The sequence below is a fragment of the Heliangelus exortis genome, chromosome 3 (assembly GCF_036169615.1).
Source record: "Heliangelus exortis chromosome 3, bHelExo1.hap1, whole genome shotgun sequence".
In the NCBI taxonomy this organism is placed as follows: domain Eukaryota; kingdom Metazoa; phylum Chordata; class Aves; order Apodiformes; family Trochilidae; genus Heliangelus; species Heliangelus exortis.
The window spans coordinates 33974774-33989513 of NC_092424.1; the positions used below are offsets into that span (position 1 = coordinate 33974774).

Here is a 14740-nt window from a genome sequence, read left to right on the forward strand (position 1 = left end):
TGAGCAGTGCCAAGACCGGAGGGTGAGTGTCACCTGCATGGGGTGGAGCTGGGCAACTAGAACTGTAAATGTGAGAGGCTGCCTGGGCACTTTGAGGTGCTGGTGAGCACTTTAAGGCAGCAATATATATTTGTGTTGGGCTCAGCAAGAAACTTCACGTCCTTCCTAGATCCCAGCCAGTAGGATACCAGCTTTGTCAACTGGTGATGGTACCTCTAGGCCTGCTTAACTGGCTTAATTTAGAGGCACATTGCATGACCCCAAAAAATAGCAGTGTTTGACTACTGCACCCCAGTGCTGTAACAGGAGCAAATAAATAGAGGAATCTCTCAAGCACTCCAAAGACCAAAACACCTTCCTGACAACGATGCCATTAAATATGCCACCTATAGCAAAAAACCCAAAGATAGCATTGCTGCACTGGACCCCACTCAGCTCATCTCCATCCCTGTCCTCAGCCATTTGATGAGAGCATCTGTGCTCAGAGGACCTTCCCCTGGAAAGGATTTTCTCTGATGGGGCAGGCATATCCCATCAGCTTCATCTCTCTCCAATCAGCAACCAGTTCATGGGGATGCAGTCTGTGCTCCCGTTCTTCACTGTTGATGTGTTTCTCATTGCCAGATGCAGTTTGTTGTTACTTTGATTATGTAGGAAGGAGTCCAGACACTATGGAAATGGAACCATATAGGGACTGGACAGAGGAGACACATGCTGGTCACCCTTTTACTTGCACAGCAGTGGGAATATTTTCTGTCTTACATTAAGATATTTTTAAAACAGAGAATGCAGTTATTATTGGTTGTCACCCAGGATGCAGCATTGCCATTCTTGGAAACCGAGCACAATGCCTCCAATGAGAGTGTCAGAAACATAACCAGAGTTTTTGATATCTCCTAAGATGTCCCCAGGCTAAATGGCATTTATGACTTGCAGAATCACAACTCCAACCATTCCTGAGCTTACTAAGCAGAGAATATACCTACTTGTACCAGTGCAGCTAGGCCATGCACCCAGCCATCACAAACACTATGGCTGTGAAAGAGTAACTTTTAAACAAAACTCTTCATCTGAGAGTAATGTTGAAATAGAGGTGGCGGAGCAAGACCAGACTGCAAAGGCTAAGCTAATAAAGTTATCCTGCAGCACTGGAGAACATGGGAAGGAGCAAACACAAGGGAGAGCATAGATGTCTTCCCTTGCACGGCAGTGATGTGCATGTCCCTGCTAGTGAACATGCAATTTTGTCCCTGGTGTGAGCAAGGCCAACGGGGACACATACAAGAAAGACCCAGACATAGAAGATTGTGCAATACCTCTGGTATGCCTGCCTGACAAAGGCAGAAAGATATCTCATCCCCTCACCTATAGACAGCCAGCCGATAGCACTTCATCTGCCCCCAGCATGTGGGATGATGCCTCTGGGCTCAGCCTCTCCCCCCAGGGAGGGTCTGTTTCTGACTCAGCCAGTTGTCTGCCAGGTCCAGCTTCTCCTCTCTGTTTGCCATTGGATGACAGCAGATGTTCCTCTGCCCATCTGCACAGATGCTTGGATGCTGGCTGTGGTCGGCTGTCTGCTTTTTGTTCTCTTGCTCTCGTTTTAGGCTCACAGATGCAGCCCTGCTGCTGGAAGAAAACTAGTGACTGCCATCCATCGAGGTCAAACCTGGGGTCATAGTGTAAGAGGAAAGAGCCTGTTCCCAGGGCAGATGCACAACTTGAACTCAGAACTTGCATGGGGGTACTGTCTACCAACCATTTACCTGTCCCTGCTCATGGATTTGCTGCAGTAAATGATCCCATGTGCACAGGAGGAAGAGGGATGGGTCCCCTGCTCTGTTGACAAGACCTGCTTATCACTGCTTGTGCTAATATTGCTGCCAGCGGTGCTCAAGCACATGCCAAGGAAAGCAGAGAGTCTACAAAGGGGGACAGGGCTTCTCCTATTTCCCTGCTCTCAGCTCCCCAGCAAGGAGCTGCAGTGCTTCACTCCAGGATAATTCTTTCCCATGCCAGCAAGCTTTGCTAGGGTTGCTATTTTAATTTCTTAAAACAAGCCTAGATATTGTATTTCATAAATTACTACAATGCATTTAATAGGTAGCCTTTTCATAAAGGAGCACAGCGGATGTGTACACAGGCCCTGATGAAGCTAATAACTGCCTCTCAATGGCTTTCAGAGAGTTATTACATATTTAAGATCCAAGCTCCCTTAATCAACCACAGAGATGCAGCTGGCAGCAGCAAATTGCCAACAACAGATCATTACAAATAAGGAAACATTGGCTTTTCAAGGACAAAAACTGTGTCAGTTCTCCAGTGAGAACAAACCACTCTTGTCCTCACCCTTTTCCCCCTGCACTCCCCCCCAATGATGTGCTGGCACAACTTGCTTCATCCAATAACACAACCCCACTGCCTAATCCCCTCCACAGGGGACATCATCAAATCAAGTTCCTAGATTTCATGACTTATTTGGACAAATGGCACAGACTGCGTCCCGTGCTCAGCCTCCTCAAGCAAGCTACAGGCAGGACTTGTCCCAATAACATGGCACTAGGGAATGACTTTTTCAGTCCTGTGCACAGGACAGCAGGAAGCACCTGCAGACACTTGGGCACAGGAGAAAGGGGAAGATCCATGACCACCACATGGTCTTATTTCCTTGCTGTCTCCTAAGAGAAATGTAGGAGTTGTCCAGTGCAACCGAAATAACCACAGCACTTTGAGATGCACACGGCTGGGAGATGTTAAGGCTGACATTTTTGACATGTTCAGGAAAGACTAAACATTGTGAATGAAGAGGAGAAAAAGAAAACACAGCTCACCCTGCTATAGCTGTATCTTCCTCTCTGAAGAGGGGCCAAGCAGCTTTTGGCCTTCAGGACCCAAACCAAATAATACATTTCAGCCCCAGGGAACTTCTCCTCCCCAAAACTCACCTGGAGAAACAAACAGGCCCCCAAGCACTGTCCCATCCTGGTGTGACACACATGCTCAGCTCTTTGCTATGGCCCATGGCCAGGACCACCTCCCATAAGATGTACCCAGGGCACTGGGTGTTCCCTCCAAGGACCCAAGACCTAGATCCCAGTGGCCATGTTTCAGCTGCCTGCAAGTCACAGTGGCCCAGGCACGACTGCCAGTGGTGAGGGGAAAACATGCTCTAAACCCCAAGCTGGGTGGTGGAAGCAGCCCAAATGAGTTTAATCTTTGCTTGGTCTGTTTTGATATCTCACCCTCTGCCACCAGGTATTAAGCCTAAGGTTAGCCAAGGCTTGTGAGGGAACGGATGGACACTGAGTCATGCAAACAACTTGGGACAGAAAAAGAGAGAATGTATTCAGCAGTGAAACATGAAAAGAGGAATGTTTGCTTCACTTTCACCCTGGTTTACAGTAGTCTCTCTGCCACATCAGAAGACTCTGCTCTTCTGTTGCATCTTACTGCCAGGCTGTTCATAGTAGGGGTTTCACTCTTTTTCTCTGAAGCTGCAGGCAAAAGGATGTAAAACTGAGCTAGAAAGGTCCCAGTGCTGAGTCAGCGATTTTACTTGCTGTGTCCTTAAATATGCCTCACCAAATTTCTTTTGGAAAATAAACGGGGAACTGAAACAACCAGTACTACTTGGTCTCCATCCACCACAATCTATATTTATTCACACATTTTTAAAGGGCTCTTGTGAGTGAGGCTACGTGGTCTCTGGGGACACTTTCCCTAAAAAATGAGAGGATTTAGGTGTCACATTAGAGGATGTTTGTGTCACTGTTAGCATTTGGCTCCTAGATTTATGCTTCCAGAGAAATACCAAAGGGTGCTTAGACAAGACAGATTCAATGGTGAAGAGTGTCACTTCCTAACGTGCAGCAGACACCTTTTAAAAAACCAGCTACACTATATAATATGAACAGCAAGATCTGTTGACATAGGATTCTCCACGCATTTCCACGTGCAATCCATAGGTTAAATACTGATTTAATTGGATATCCATATAATTGTGCCATCTTCCTCACTAGCTTATTGAGTATAAACTTTTGTTTTGGGGGACAGTAATAGATCTCTAGTTGCAATGTTATGTCTAGGAAAACTACTATTTTTTGAACATGAAAGAACTCATAGTTTTGATACAGTCTTGCATCTACATCTGAGAAGACAAGCCTTTCCTGATGTTTTGAGACAGAAAGGAGAAGAGGTCTAGTCAGCTCGGGCTTGCTTTCTCCAGCTTAAGATAGGAAGCTGGAGTTCTTTTGAATTTTTTGGCACTCGTTAAGGAGATAAAAATACACTGGCCAGATGAACCAGTGACCTCTTCTATGATCACAATAGCTGTGGTAGATGAATGAGCAAGAAGAGCCTGCAGCTCCATGTCTTCTCTATGTTCTCATCAAGAATGTTTTAATGGAGATGCAAGACAAGGTTGGAGTCACCATGTTGATGAGGACCCCAGGGGAAAGGCTCTCTCTTACCCTTTCAAATCATAGCACCCTGTCCCACACCAGTGTCTCAGAGCCCCAGCTACCTGTGCAGCATCACTGAGACTGACACTGCTGAAAACCCAAGACAGACATATTTAGATTTCCCACACAGCTTGGAACAATCTGTCATGCAAACCCATCTAACCCCTTCACAAAACACATTTAAATGCTGTTTCTTTCACTTGCCCATTGAACACACAAGCTGTGTTTCAGGAGCAAGGAACAGAAAAACATCACCCCAAGATGATACCAGGCAGTACTGGGATTAAATGTTCCATAGAGGGACCAGCATCTTCTACATTATACGTATTTTTGGTAGCGTCAGAATGAGATCTTTGTTTAAATGCACAGGAGTGGCACGGCTTCAGCAGTTACACAGCTATTTTTTGTGCTCTGGGAAAGGGTACATCAACAGATTGCAAAATGGGAATGTGTCTCTGGACACCACAAACAAACATGTTAAATAATTGGGCCTTTTGGGAACCAGACGAAGATCTCCAGAAAGTCAGGGCATTCCCCATGCTTTCGAATTTTACTGGGAATTAGCTTTGAGTCAGTCCTCTAGGAACAGAGGCTTGTACTCATTTTTCTTTCAACATGCTGAACCCCTGCACTACCCTGCCTTTTTTGTTAGTGTCCCAGAAGAACACATCTTACTCAAATTTATCAAACTGATTGATACAGACAAAAATGGCAGAGCTGAAGAGGCACTAAAGACCTATAGAACGGGCAGCAAAGCCATCTCTTGGCCAGCCAAGCATGGGAAAACATGAAGATTTAGAACTTTTTTGAATCAAACGTGCTGGGAAATTGCACCATTCTACATAGCTGTGATTTAGCTGAAGCACAGTACTAACAGGCTGTAGCTCTGTAATTCACATATTGTGCTAGTACATACGTGAATTGTATTTCACCCTGGAGCAAATTCTTCCAAGGGAGGATATCTGTAAGCAGCACCTTAGCTTCAGGACCACACTGCCTGGCTGCAGGGCTGTCCTAAACCCTTGCACAGGAAAACACAGACCTGAGTCAGCTTGTACCATCCAACACCTGAACATGGACTGTAGCACCTAAGTTTTAGATGAATATCTATTGCTTTTCAGGCACATGAACAGACTGCAATTTATCCAATCCATGTCATCCTTCTCCCAGAAAAATAAAGTATGTCCATGTCCTTTCTTCCCAGAATGGAGCAAGACCCTTGGCTAATACATAGTCCTGTAGCTGCAACCTCTTCCCACCCAAGCCCTCCTCTGTACCAGGCAGTGAGATCCTAAAAAAGTGTGTCCCGTGTGCTGTCTCTCCCTGCAATTCCAAGGAGAAAGAGTTCAATGACAATAGATGTATGATGGCAGTGCCCTCCTAACTGCACAGAAGAAAGATACTCAGGTTTCTAAGAAAGCTGCTTTCCTCAGTTTCTTGCTTGCTGTGCTGGCAGCCAGTAAGAAAAGGCAAGAGGAGGCTTGCTGCCATGGGGAGGGCACACCAGCACACCCCGGGGGGGGGCCAGGCAGCAGCTACAACAGGATGTGGTCAGCCCATTTCCAGTACATCCCTTTGCTACTGGGCTGTTGGCAAAAGCCAGCAGTGAACAGCTTAGTGGAGAAAAGGCCACCAGCAGAGGCAGTAGACACAGCAAAATGGTCCCCAGCATGAGACTGGGGAGAAGGCACTGCTGTCCCACTGCAGAACCCCTCATCATCAGGTGACACTACCTGTCTCTGATGAAGGGTAGAGCTCTCTCAGCATAGAGACCCTGGCCAGAGTGATGGCTCCAAGATGAGGGGGAAGCCCAAACCCCTCTGAGCATGGTTGCAGAGCCTGAGGCCTTGTGTTTGGCCTGCCAATGTAAAAATGTCCCGTCCCAGGGGAACTGAGATCAAATGTGAGAGTCTTCCTGCTGCTAGCCCAGTTTTGCTAGTGCTGAGTGACCTGGTTAAAAAGTAAAGAGGCCTTGGGGGGATATCCTTATAGTGCAGTTCTTTGCATTTCTTGCAATGCAAATAACTGCATTCCTCTTTACTACAGTTATCATTCAGGAGCCAGGAACAACGGCACACTGTGTACTCTCAACCCTTCTGTGAACAAGATGCATGATCTGACCTCCAGATTGCTGGAGCTGTGAAGTTCTTGCTCCATTTTACCTGTGAAGTCAAAACCACAACTGGTCTAATATCCTGCCTGAGAACTACAAATCACTTTTTTTCTTTGCCCTTACTACAAGAAGTTTTATGGTTTCTCTATTTGCTTCATTCTCCCTGTGCACACAGAGCAGATACAAGAAACAGACAGAACATGAGGCCTACTCTTAATGGGCACTTTTAATGGGTCTGTCTCAGCTCCTAAGGGAGCAGCTGTATGATATGCAACACCCAAGCCAACATTTAGCTCTCCCTTGACAAAGCTGTGCCCTTTATCAGTGACTCCTCCAAGATTTATGCAGTGGTTTTGTGCTCCAGTGTCTACTGTTGTTGGCAGGGACTGATCTACAGGCACAGACTTCACTGCAGGAAAAGCCTGGGGCTGGAACAATGCAATTCCCAACCTCTGCTCCTCCCAGAGCCCCAGCTGGGCAAGGGAAGATCTTCATGACGTACCCAAGGATAGATGTTTTATAAAATGATTTATTGGGGTAATTTATATTCTCCACATAATGTAATAAACAAGGCTACAGCACTAACAACTTTCCCACCATCCACCCAGCAACACTCAGGGATAGCCTGCAATGGCTTTTAGGCTCTTTTTTATTTGCAAGCAGCCAAATGTGGCTGTAGTTGGATCCTCGCTGCAAGGTTTCTCTGCATGACAATACTTTTTCAGGACATGCACTGGACAATGACCCCAGCCTGCATCCTGGAAGAGGAGGGGGTGAAGTGCTCTTCACCAAAGCCCTGAACAGACCATCAGTGGAACAGGCTGTACCCAGTCCCAGATGACCTTACCCTCAAAAGGCAAGGGGAAATAGGCACCACAATTCATACACTGAGTTTAAGCCCTTCATAAGACAGGTCCTTGTGACTGGGCAGTATCAGGCTATAAAGATCTGCTCAAGTACATGGGCAGGGTGAGAGAGTCTGGGTTCACAAGCCAGTCCCACCTCCCTGCTGGTGGAAAGGTGGAGTCTCCCTGAGCAGGCATCACTCCTTGGTCTGTTAGCAAGCCAGAAATGCAGCATTTCAGGCTCCCCCAAAGACCATAAGGCAATCCATGGCTTACTGCAACAAACTGGCACCTTAACACCTCCAGTGCAGCTCTGGGAGAAATGTGCATTTAGTTTCAGGAGAAACAGAAACTGTAAATAACAAATAACATTTTTACTTACACTATCTCATCGTTCTGGAACTCCAGTTCCCCACAGGTATCTTCAAAGTCCTCTCCTCCACCTTTGGCTGAGCCTTCAACGGTTTTGTAGGGCACAATAACATTTCCTCGTGCACCAGAGGTTCGCAACACTTTCACTTCCATGGTCCCCACACTTTCACTGACATGTGTTACTGGCTCCTCAAAGGTGAAGATGCCAGCGTGGTCATCATCAAAGATGGTGACAGTGGCAGTAGATGGTGATCCCAGGCAGGCAAGTGTTGACACACGACCGGCCTCAAGAAGGCCCTCATCTGAGGCTTCGGTGCTCACACGGACATTGCTGAGATGAACCAGGAAGTTCTCATCCTCCTCAAATATGTCATCATCAATTATGCCAACACGGATTTCCTTCTGGGTCTCTCCAGGCTTGAAGACCACTGTCCCTTCAGTGAACTCATAGTCGGAGCCAGCATTGGCCGTCCCATCCTCTGTTCGGAAGTCCACGTACACAGTACTGGTCAAGTCTCCTCCCCGGCGAATGATGGTCAGGGCGACAGTACCACAGTTCTCCAGACACTGGTAGGTACCCTGCTCAAAGTAGAGCTTGCTGATGGGATCATTTTCGGCCACCTCAGTGTTGACTTCATGCATGCTGACAGCTTTGCGGGCCTGGTCTGCAGCATGTCTCTTCAAGATGTTGCCAGCTCCTGTCATGAGCCGAGTGGCCTGAATGCGGTAAAAGGCCCTGCTCTTCTGCTGCTGGCTCAGAACCTGGTAGTTGGCCAACTCTATAAGCTGTTCAATTTCCTTGTCAGGGTGCTTTTGTTTCAGCTCCTTCAGGATCCGAGCCATTTCCCTCCTGGCTTCCTCGTCATCCTGGTCTTTCTCATCCACTTCCAACACCAGTGTCCCATCCAGAAAGTTCTCCACGTGAGAATTAGCAACCTTCCCATCCATCTCAATATCAGCTTTGGAGGAGGGCCGGTCACCCTCATGCTCAATGATCATGCCTCTCTGCTTGCCAGCTCGGTATTTCTTGTAAACGTACTTGTAAAATAAAAGTCTCCTGTCAGCTATCCAGGCAAACACTACACAGATGGGGAAGAAGAAGAAGGTGAGCAAGCCCTCCCAAACCTCCACAATCCCAGGAGAAGACACCGATAAAATAATGTAAAGCCAAGTGTAGGCAAAGATGCTCCAGGCCGCCGTAACAAAAAACACTCTCAAGTGCTTGATCTTCCTTATCTCTCCATCCGGAACGACGTAAACACAGATTGCAATGATGACAAACATGTTAAATGCAGCACTCCCCACGATTGTGCTTGGCCCCAAGTCCCCTGCTGTGAAGCCATGGCCACACACTTCAATAACAGACAGAAGGATCTCGGGGGCAGACGAGCCCAAGGCCATCAGTGTAAGGTTGGAAACGGTCTCATTCCAGATCCTCACTGTGGTTTTGCTGGTCTCACCGTTGGGCTTCTTGATGGTTATTTCCCGCTCCTGGGATGTAATGACTTCAATAGAGGACATGAAGCGGTCGGCTATGATGGATACTCCCAGGAACATGTACACCATGGCTACGAAATACACCGTTGCCCGAGCGATTTTGTCACCAAATGAGGGGTCTTGGGGTTCCCATATTGGTAAAATCACACCCTTTTTGCAGATGTATGAGCCAGAACACTCCTCAGTGTCATTCGCAGGCAGTTCACTGGGGCTCTCTGCATGTATGCTGTCAGCATGGAAGAGCAACACCAGCACAACGCTCAGGAGCTGACAGGTCACCGGGAAGGCGGGTGAGCGAGTTGCTCGTGACATGGCTGCTTCCACTGACCAGGTCCCAAATGTCCTTAACCTGCAGGTTAAGGAAAGGAAAGATGCATTAACTGAGGCTGACCAGAGAGAACAGGTTCTCCTCTTTCCCCCATTTACTTCCTATCTTTCTCAAACATATAATCAAGTTACCATGATACTCAAGACTTACCTAATGACTGTATTTGTGTTATGATTACTGAAGTTTTCCATGTACGGATCCTCTAGCTTAGTTATCTAAACAAGAATGGATTCAGATGCTACCAGTGGGCTAGCACCTACCCCCTTTAGCTACTATGATGTGTAATGCTACTTTCTTTCTCTTTGCTGAAGGCCTATTTGATCAATTGCGTTTTCTCATTTCTCATCTAATTTAAGCCCATCATTCTGCTTCACAGCTGGCAGAAGTGTTTTCCATTTCAAAATTACAGGGCACTCATTCACTCACTCACTGGAGTTCAGGATGCAAGCAGGAGACGGCAGGGAAATCTACTTCCCTCCATCATTATTTAATGTTTACACTTGCCATTTTTAATCACAGTAAACTATGTATTTCACAGCCTTTTCTTGCTCACAGTCCTCCCAAGCATCTACTCCACATCAGAAATCTTCACGAACTGAGTTCAAGCCCTGGCAAAACTCTATTCTTAACAGTAGCTTGGTCATAAGGTATACCAGAAGGGCAGTCTTTAATTAATGATTTTGGAGCCATTCCTTCCATAGCACATCACTTTGCACCTTCCCAAAACTAGAAAGAGCCCCATATGCATCCAAGCCTGGCTGTCTTGGCATGCTTTGAGAGGAAACCTGTCCCTGCACTCTTTTCCCACTAGGTCAGCTTTGACGGCTTCCCCTTCAAGGGCCTTTCTCACTCCATTTACAACATCAGTCACCAGGCATGACAGCAGTACTTGCCCTCTTCCTGCCTCAAGATTTTCCAGCAGTGTAGAAGAGCTGTTAAAGAGGTTTGCAGTTAGTTAGCAGTGCATAAACTGACAGAACAGATGTCTTTAAGTAGGTAGAGATGCTTAGTGCAAAAACCCAAGCATGCTCAGTGTTAGTCTCAATTTACTAGCCAATGAAAGACAGATTCCTAGTTAATAAGCTATATTTTCTCCTCAAAGAGAGCCTTTGCCATCCTAGCTTCTCCATTCCAAGTTAATTTAATCACACAGTACTTAAAAATGTTTCTGTGGAGAGAGAAAAATGAATATGTCAATGCCTTTACTTTGCTGGAGAATTCAAAGAATACAAAAGGCTGAACTGGCTCATAGGAAACCCCACACCTCAGAAATAAAAATAAAAATAAAAAAATAAAAAAATAAATAAATAAAAAAAAAAAAGCCCAGGCATGAAAGGTTTCATCCTCTTAGAGAAAAATGGTATTCTCAGGATCATATTGGAGATAGGAAAGAAGCAGGAGATCCAGTCAACACCTCCTGAAGTCTCTGCATCACCTGGCAGGTCTCACCCTACCATTTGCCATCTGCCTGGTGTCCAGCAAACACAACACCAGTGCTGCACAGCTGCATGCTCTGGGAAACAGAGACCAACCTATCCATGCTAAAGGCTGCCTCTAGTGACAGCATCCCAGCTGTCACCCAGGCCCAGTCAGAGTGAGTGTAACCCAAGCAGGATGGCTAAGCACATCTTCCTTCTTCCTCCTGAAAGAAGGCTTGTTTCACAGCACAGCTAGGAACCAGGCTGGCTCCCCAGCAGGCTACACACGCTCCACTGCTGACTGCAATAATACAGCCAGGGATGCATTCCTGGGAGGACATGTTTACTGTCCTAAACAGGGATACACCGACACCTCCTTGAAGAAAAGCACCTGGTCACTCCCCCTCCTGTCTCCTGATCACCCCTCCTCATTAGGGAAGGGGCATGTTATGCAAGGGCAGAGCTGCATGCAAGTGAAGAATTGGGTGAAGGAAACAGTGAGAACCATCCAACATTCATGTTATGGGATCTGTTCCAGAAGGAGGCATTGTAATGATGGACCAAAGTCTTCTCCTCCATTTGCTTTTATTTCAGGTTACTGTAGTAGGATTATTGGGCTGGAAGAATAATACCAAGGATGTATCAATACATCCAGTTTTAGATAAGTGACATTTCTTTACCAGGAGCTCTTGGTCTGCCTCCTCCCCACTCCTCCCAATTTTCTAGTTAAGAAAAGAAAAAGATACACAGAGCAGGAGAGCTGTGTGATAAGAGCAGATAAGATGAGCAAGAAAAAGCAAGTCTCCTGTATGAAGACAGATGTAAAAGTAAAAGTAGGGTTTGTTTGCACTGGAAATCCTGCTAATGCTACAAAAAGTTCTTACTGCTGGAGTCAAAAGCCCTGAACATTGCTCCCCTAATCACAGTCCCTAGGTACCTCCTGCTTCCCAGAATGAAGGCTGTAGCCACTGCTGACAAATCTGAAGTAAAAAATTGAAAATACAATGTTTGTAAAGAAGAATACCTTGTTGCAGGCCACTTGGAGGATAGCTAAGTTGAAACAGATGTGTGGTCATGGTCATTGAAGTTTAGCCAAAGCATGAATTAGTCACTCAACGCCTGCACTCCTGTGTTTCATATTGCTCCAAACCAAGTCTCTGAGGCATTTGATAAGAGGTGGTCAAAACACAGGCTGACTTGGTATCTATTCTGTTTATCCTAAATAGCTTCTAAGTGTAGTTCTGGGTTGGGTTTTTTTTAGTGTTTGTTGTTGTGTGGTTTGTTTTTTTTATATGTAGGCTTAAAAATAAATCAGTGCAGGCATAAAATATTACTCAGTTGCATGGCTCTTCACCACCTCTTTGTAAAGGGTAGTAGTTTCAACAAAAATCTCAAGATCATCCACCTTCCCTTGTTCAGTTAATTTTCTCCCTGTGGCAAGTCATATCCTTGCACACGTACAATTATTCAGAGCAACCAGGCATTGTGAAATCCCCTTGGCAAGAAGAGAAAACAGATGGTTCTAGAGAAAATACTATGCTTTGGGTCACTGATTTAGGTCACAAAGAATAAAGTCATAAAGAGTCCCATCACACTTTGGACCAACTCTACAGTCTTAAAATGATTCCGAGTACTGGAAGTCTCAGCCAGAAAAAAGACATCCACTAAATAAGATTAATAAGCCACTTGGACATTATTTGCCAGGTTCTTCCCTTTCAGACATTCTAATATAAGCTGGATATATTTTGTTGTTTGTTTTGTTGGTTTTTTGTTTGTTTGCTGTTTTGTTTCTTTTAATTCAAGTCCCATATTACGTTAAACAGAAAGAAAAAAGGCTTAAGAGGTTTGCATGTGGACAATCCATCTTTCTGGCCTTCCCATCCAGCTGCCCCTGTACAAGTAACATTTTTCCTCAGAGGACAGAAGATAAAGAACATGGAACTTTTCTGGAGAGTGCAGATGGGTGGGGAAAGGCTGAAGCTTTGGAAGAAAAACCCAGCAGTCTTGGCAACATGCTGGGACCCTTCTTTGAGTGGCAGTAGCATCCCCCGACTCTATGTTGGACTTTATCCAGCATTTGGTTGTGTAGTCATTAAGCAACATTCACATGCCCTCACCAGCTCTCCTACTTGAACCAATTCACAATGAGTGCTATTAACACCAGATTCAGGAATTATGGAGGGCTAGAAAATGCTTGGCCACAACATGCTGGTTACACACACGCAAAGCCTGACACTCAAAATATCTCTGAGAAGCAGCTGCTGTAAAATTAGCAGCATTTCTTTATTTGTACAATCCAAAATAAACAGCTTGGTCCCCAGAGACCCTCTTACTCTGCATTTGCATGGGGTCTCAGCCCGTGGTCAACACACTGCTACAGGCACAGTGGCAGCAATGTTCCCAGGCACATAATTCATACTGTTCTCTAACAAGAAGCAAGGCAACCAGGATGCCAGCCCTCCCTCCAAACTCAACTTCGTTAGCTTTTCATTAGGGTGTCTCAATTGCATTTCCCATCCAGGCCATCAACAATAAAAGCAAATGCAGGAGCTGATTCACAGCACGCCAGGTTAGCATCCCTGGCAAACCTTGCCTGTGGCAGTGCTCGTGGCCTTGGGGTCACTCCCCCAACACCTCTTGGGTCAGATTTATCACAGCAGCACCAGGCAGCAGGGCAAGCTGCATTTGGGCTCGGTGACGGCCATATGTGTGTGGTGTAGCCCCACACCACCAGGCCAATGCAACCCTTGCCAAGGGCAGTACCCGGAGCCCTTTTTTCTCACTGATGGAGCAGAGCTGTCCTGGGGCTCCCTGGAATGGGCTGCCTGAAAGCTTTCAAGTATAGCTGGAGATAACCAGAGAGCCAGGTCCCAGCTCAGGCTCTCCTGAAGTCACAGCTGTGCTTTGTGGCTAAACACCTCCAGTCCTCTAGCAGTTGGTATTGCACAGTCATGGAGGAAAGCAGCAGGAGGCTTTATGGCCCCTTTGTGGCAAGCTCTGTTTAGATGCAGATCTGGACAAGGGATGTTGGTCCAGCCTTTATTCAGACCCTTGGTGTTGTGAAACACCAGGAAGGCAGTCAACAGGGCTAGGAGGGTTACAGAGATTTTGTCTCCCTGTTGGACATGGGAGCTCTAGGTTTCACAAACTGGTAGGATAGAGCTCCTGCTGACAGCTGAGGCTCCAGCTCCCCAGCTCAGGAGTTGCCAAATGGGGAGAAAAACAGTGTTTTAGACTCTGCTCTGACCTTTCCCTTCAGGCTGGCTGGTAGCTGCATGCAAAGTGAGCCTGAAAGCTGCTCTGTGTTTCAACGAAAGTACAGCTTTTCCTTTGCAGCAGCCTCCACAAAAATCCTATCTCCATTTGGGCACTTGGCCCTTGAAATAACCACTTTAAGACATCCCCCTTCCCTCCCCCCCCGCCTCTCCATTATTTTCCTGCACCTTTGTATCATACATAGGTTTATGACCCGCTGCAAACGAGCTGGCAGCACCATTATTTTTCAGGGTATGGAAAAAACACTGCTAGCCCAGACACTTTCATGACAGAAGAAAGATTGAACAAGGAAGTAAATGGCCTGGGCTCACAGGGAATGAAAGGCCACACAAAGAGAGAGTATGGAATTCCATGGGGAATATTTTTCCCAGTACTTGACAGAAAATCGGCAGAGAACAGCTGTAACACAGCAGTGTTCACACCATTACAGCCAC

The 14740-nt window shown here is 46.3% G+C and overlaps 1 protein-coding gene across 8 annotated transcripts in view; it reads right to left on the reverse strand.

Annotated features, from left to right (window-relative positions):
• SLC8A1 (solute carrier family 8 member A1) overlaps nucleotides 1–14740 on the reverse strand; it is a 135739-nt gene that overhangs the window by 97505 nt on the left and 23494 nt on the right. For all 8 annotated transcript variants that reach the window (XM_071740063.1, XM_071740062.1, XM_071740057.1 and 5 more), the window contains one exon: nucleotides 7798–9633. In XM_071740063.1, coding sequence (XP_071596164.1) covers nucleotides 7798–9633 — 1836 coding nt within the window. The remainder of the gene's footprint in view (nucleotides 1–7797; nucleotides 9634–14740) is intronic.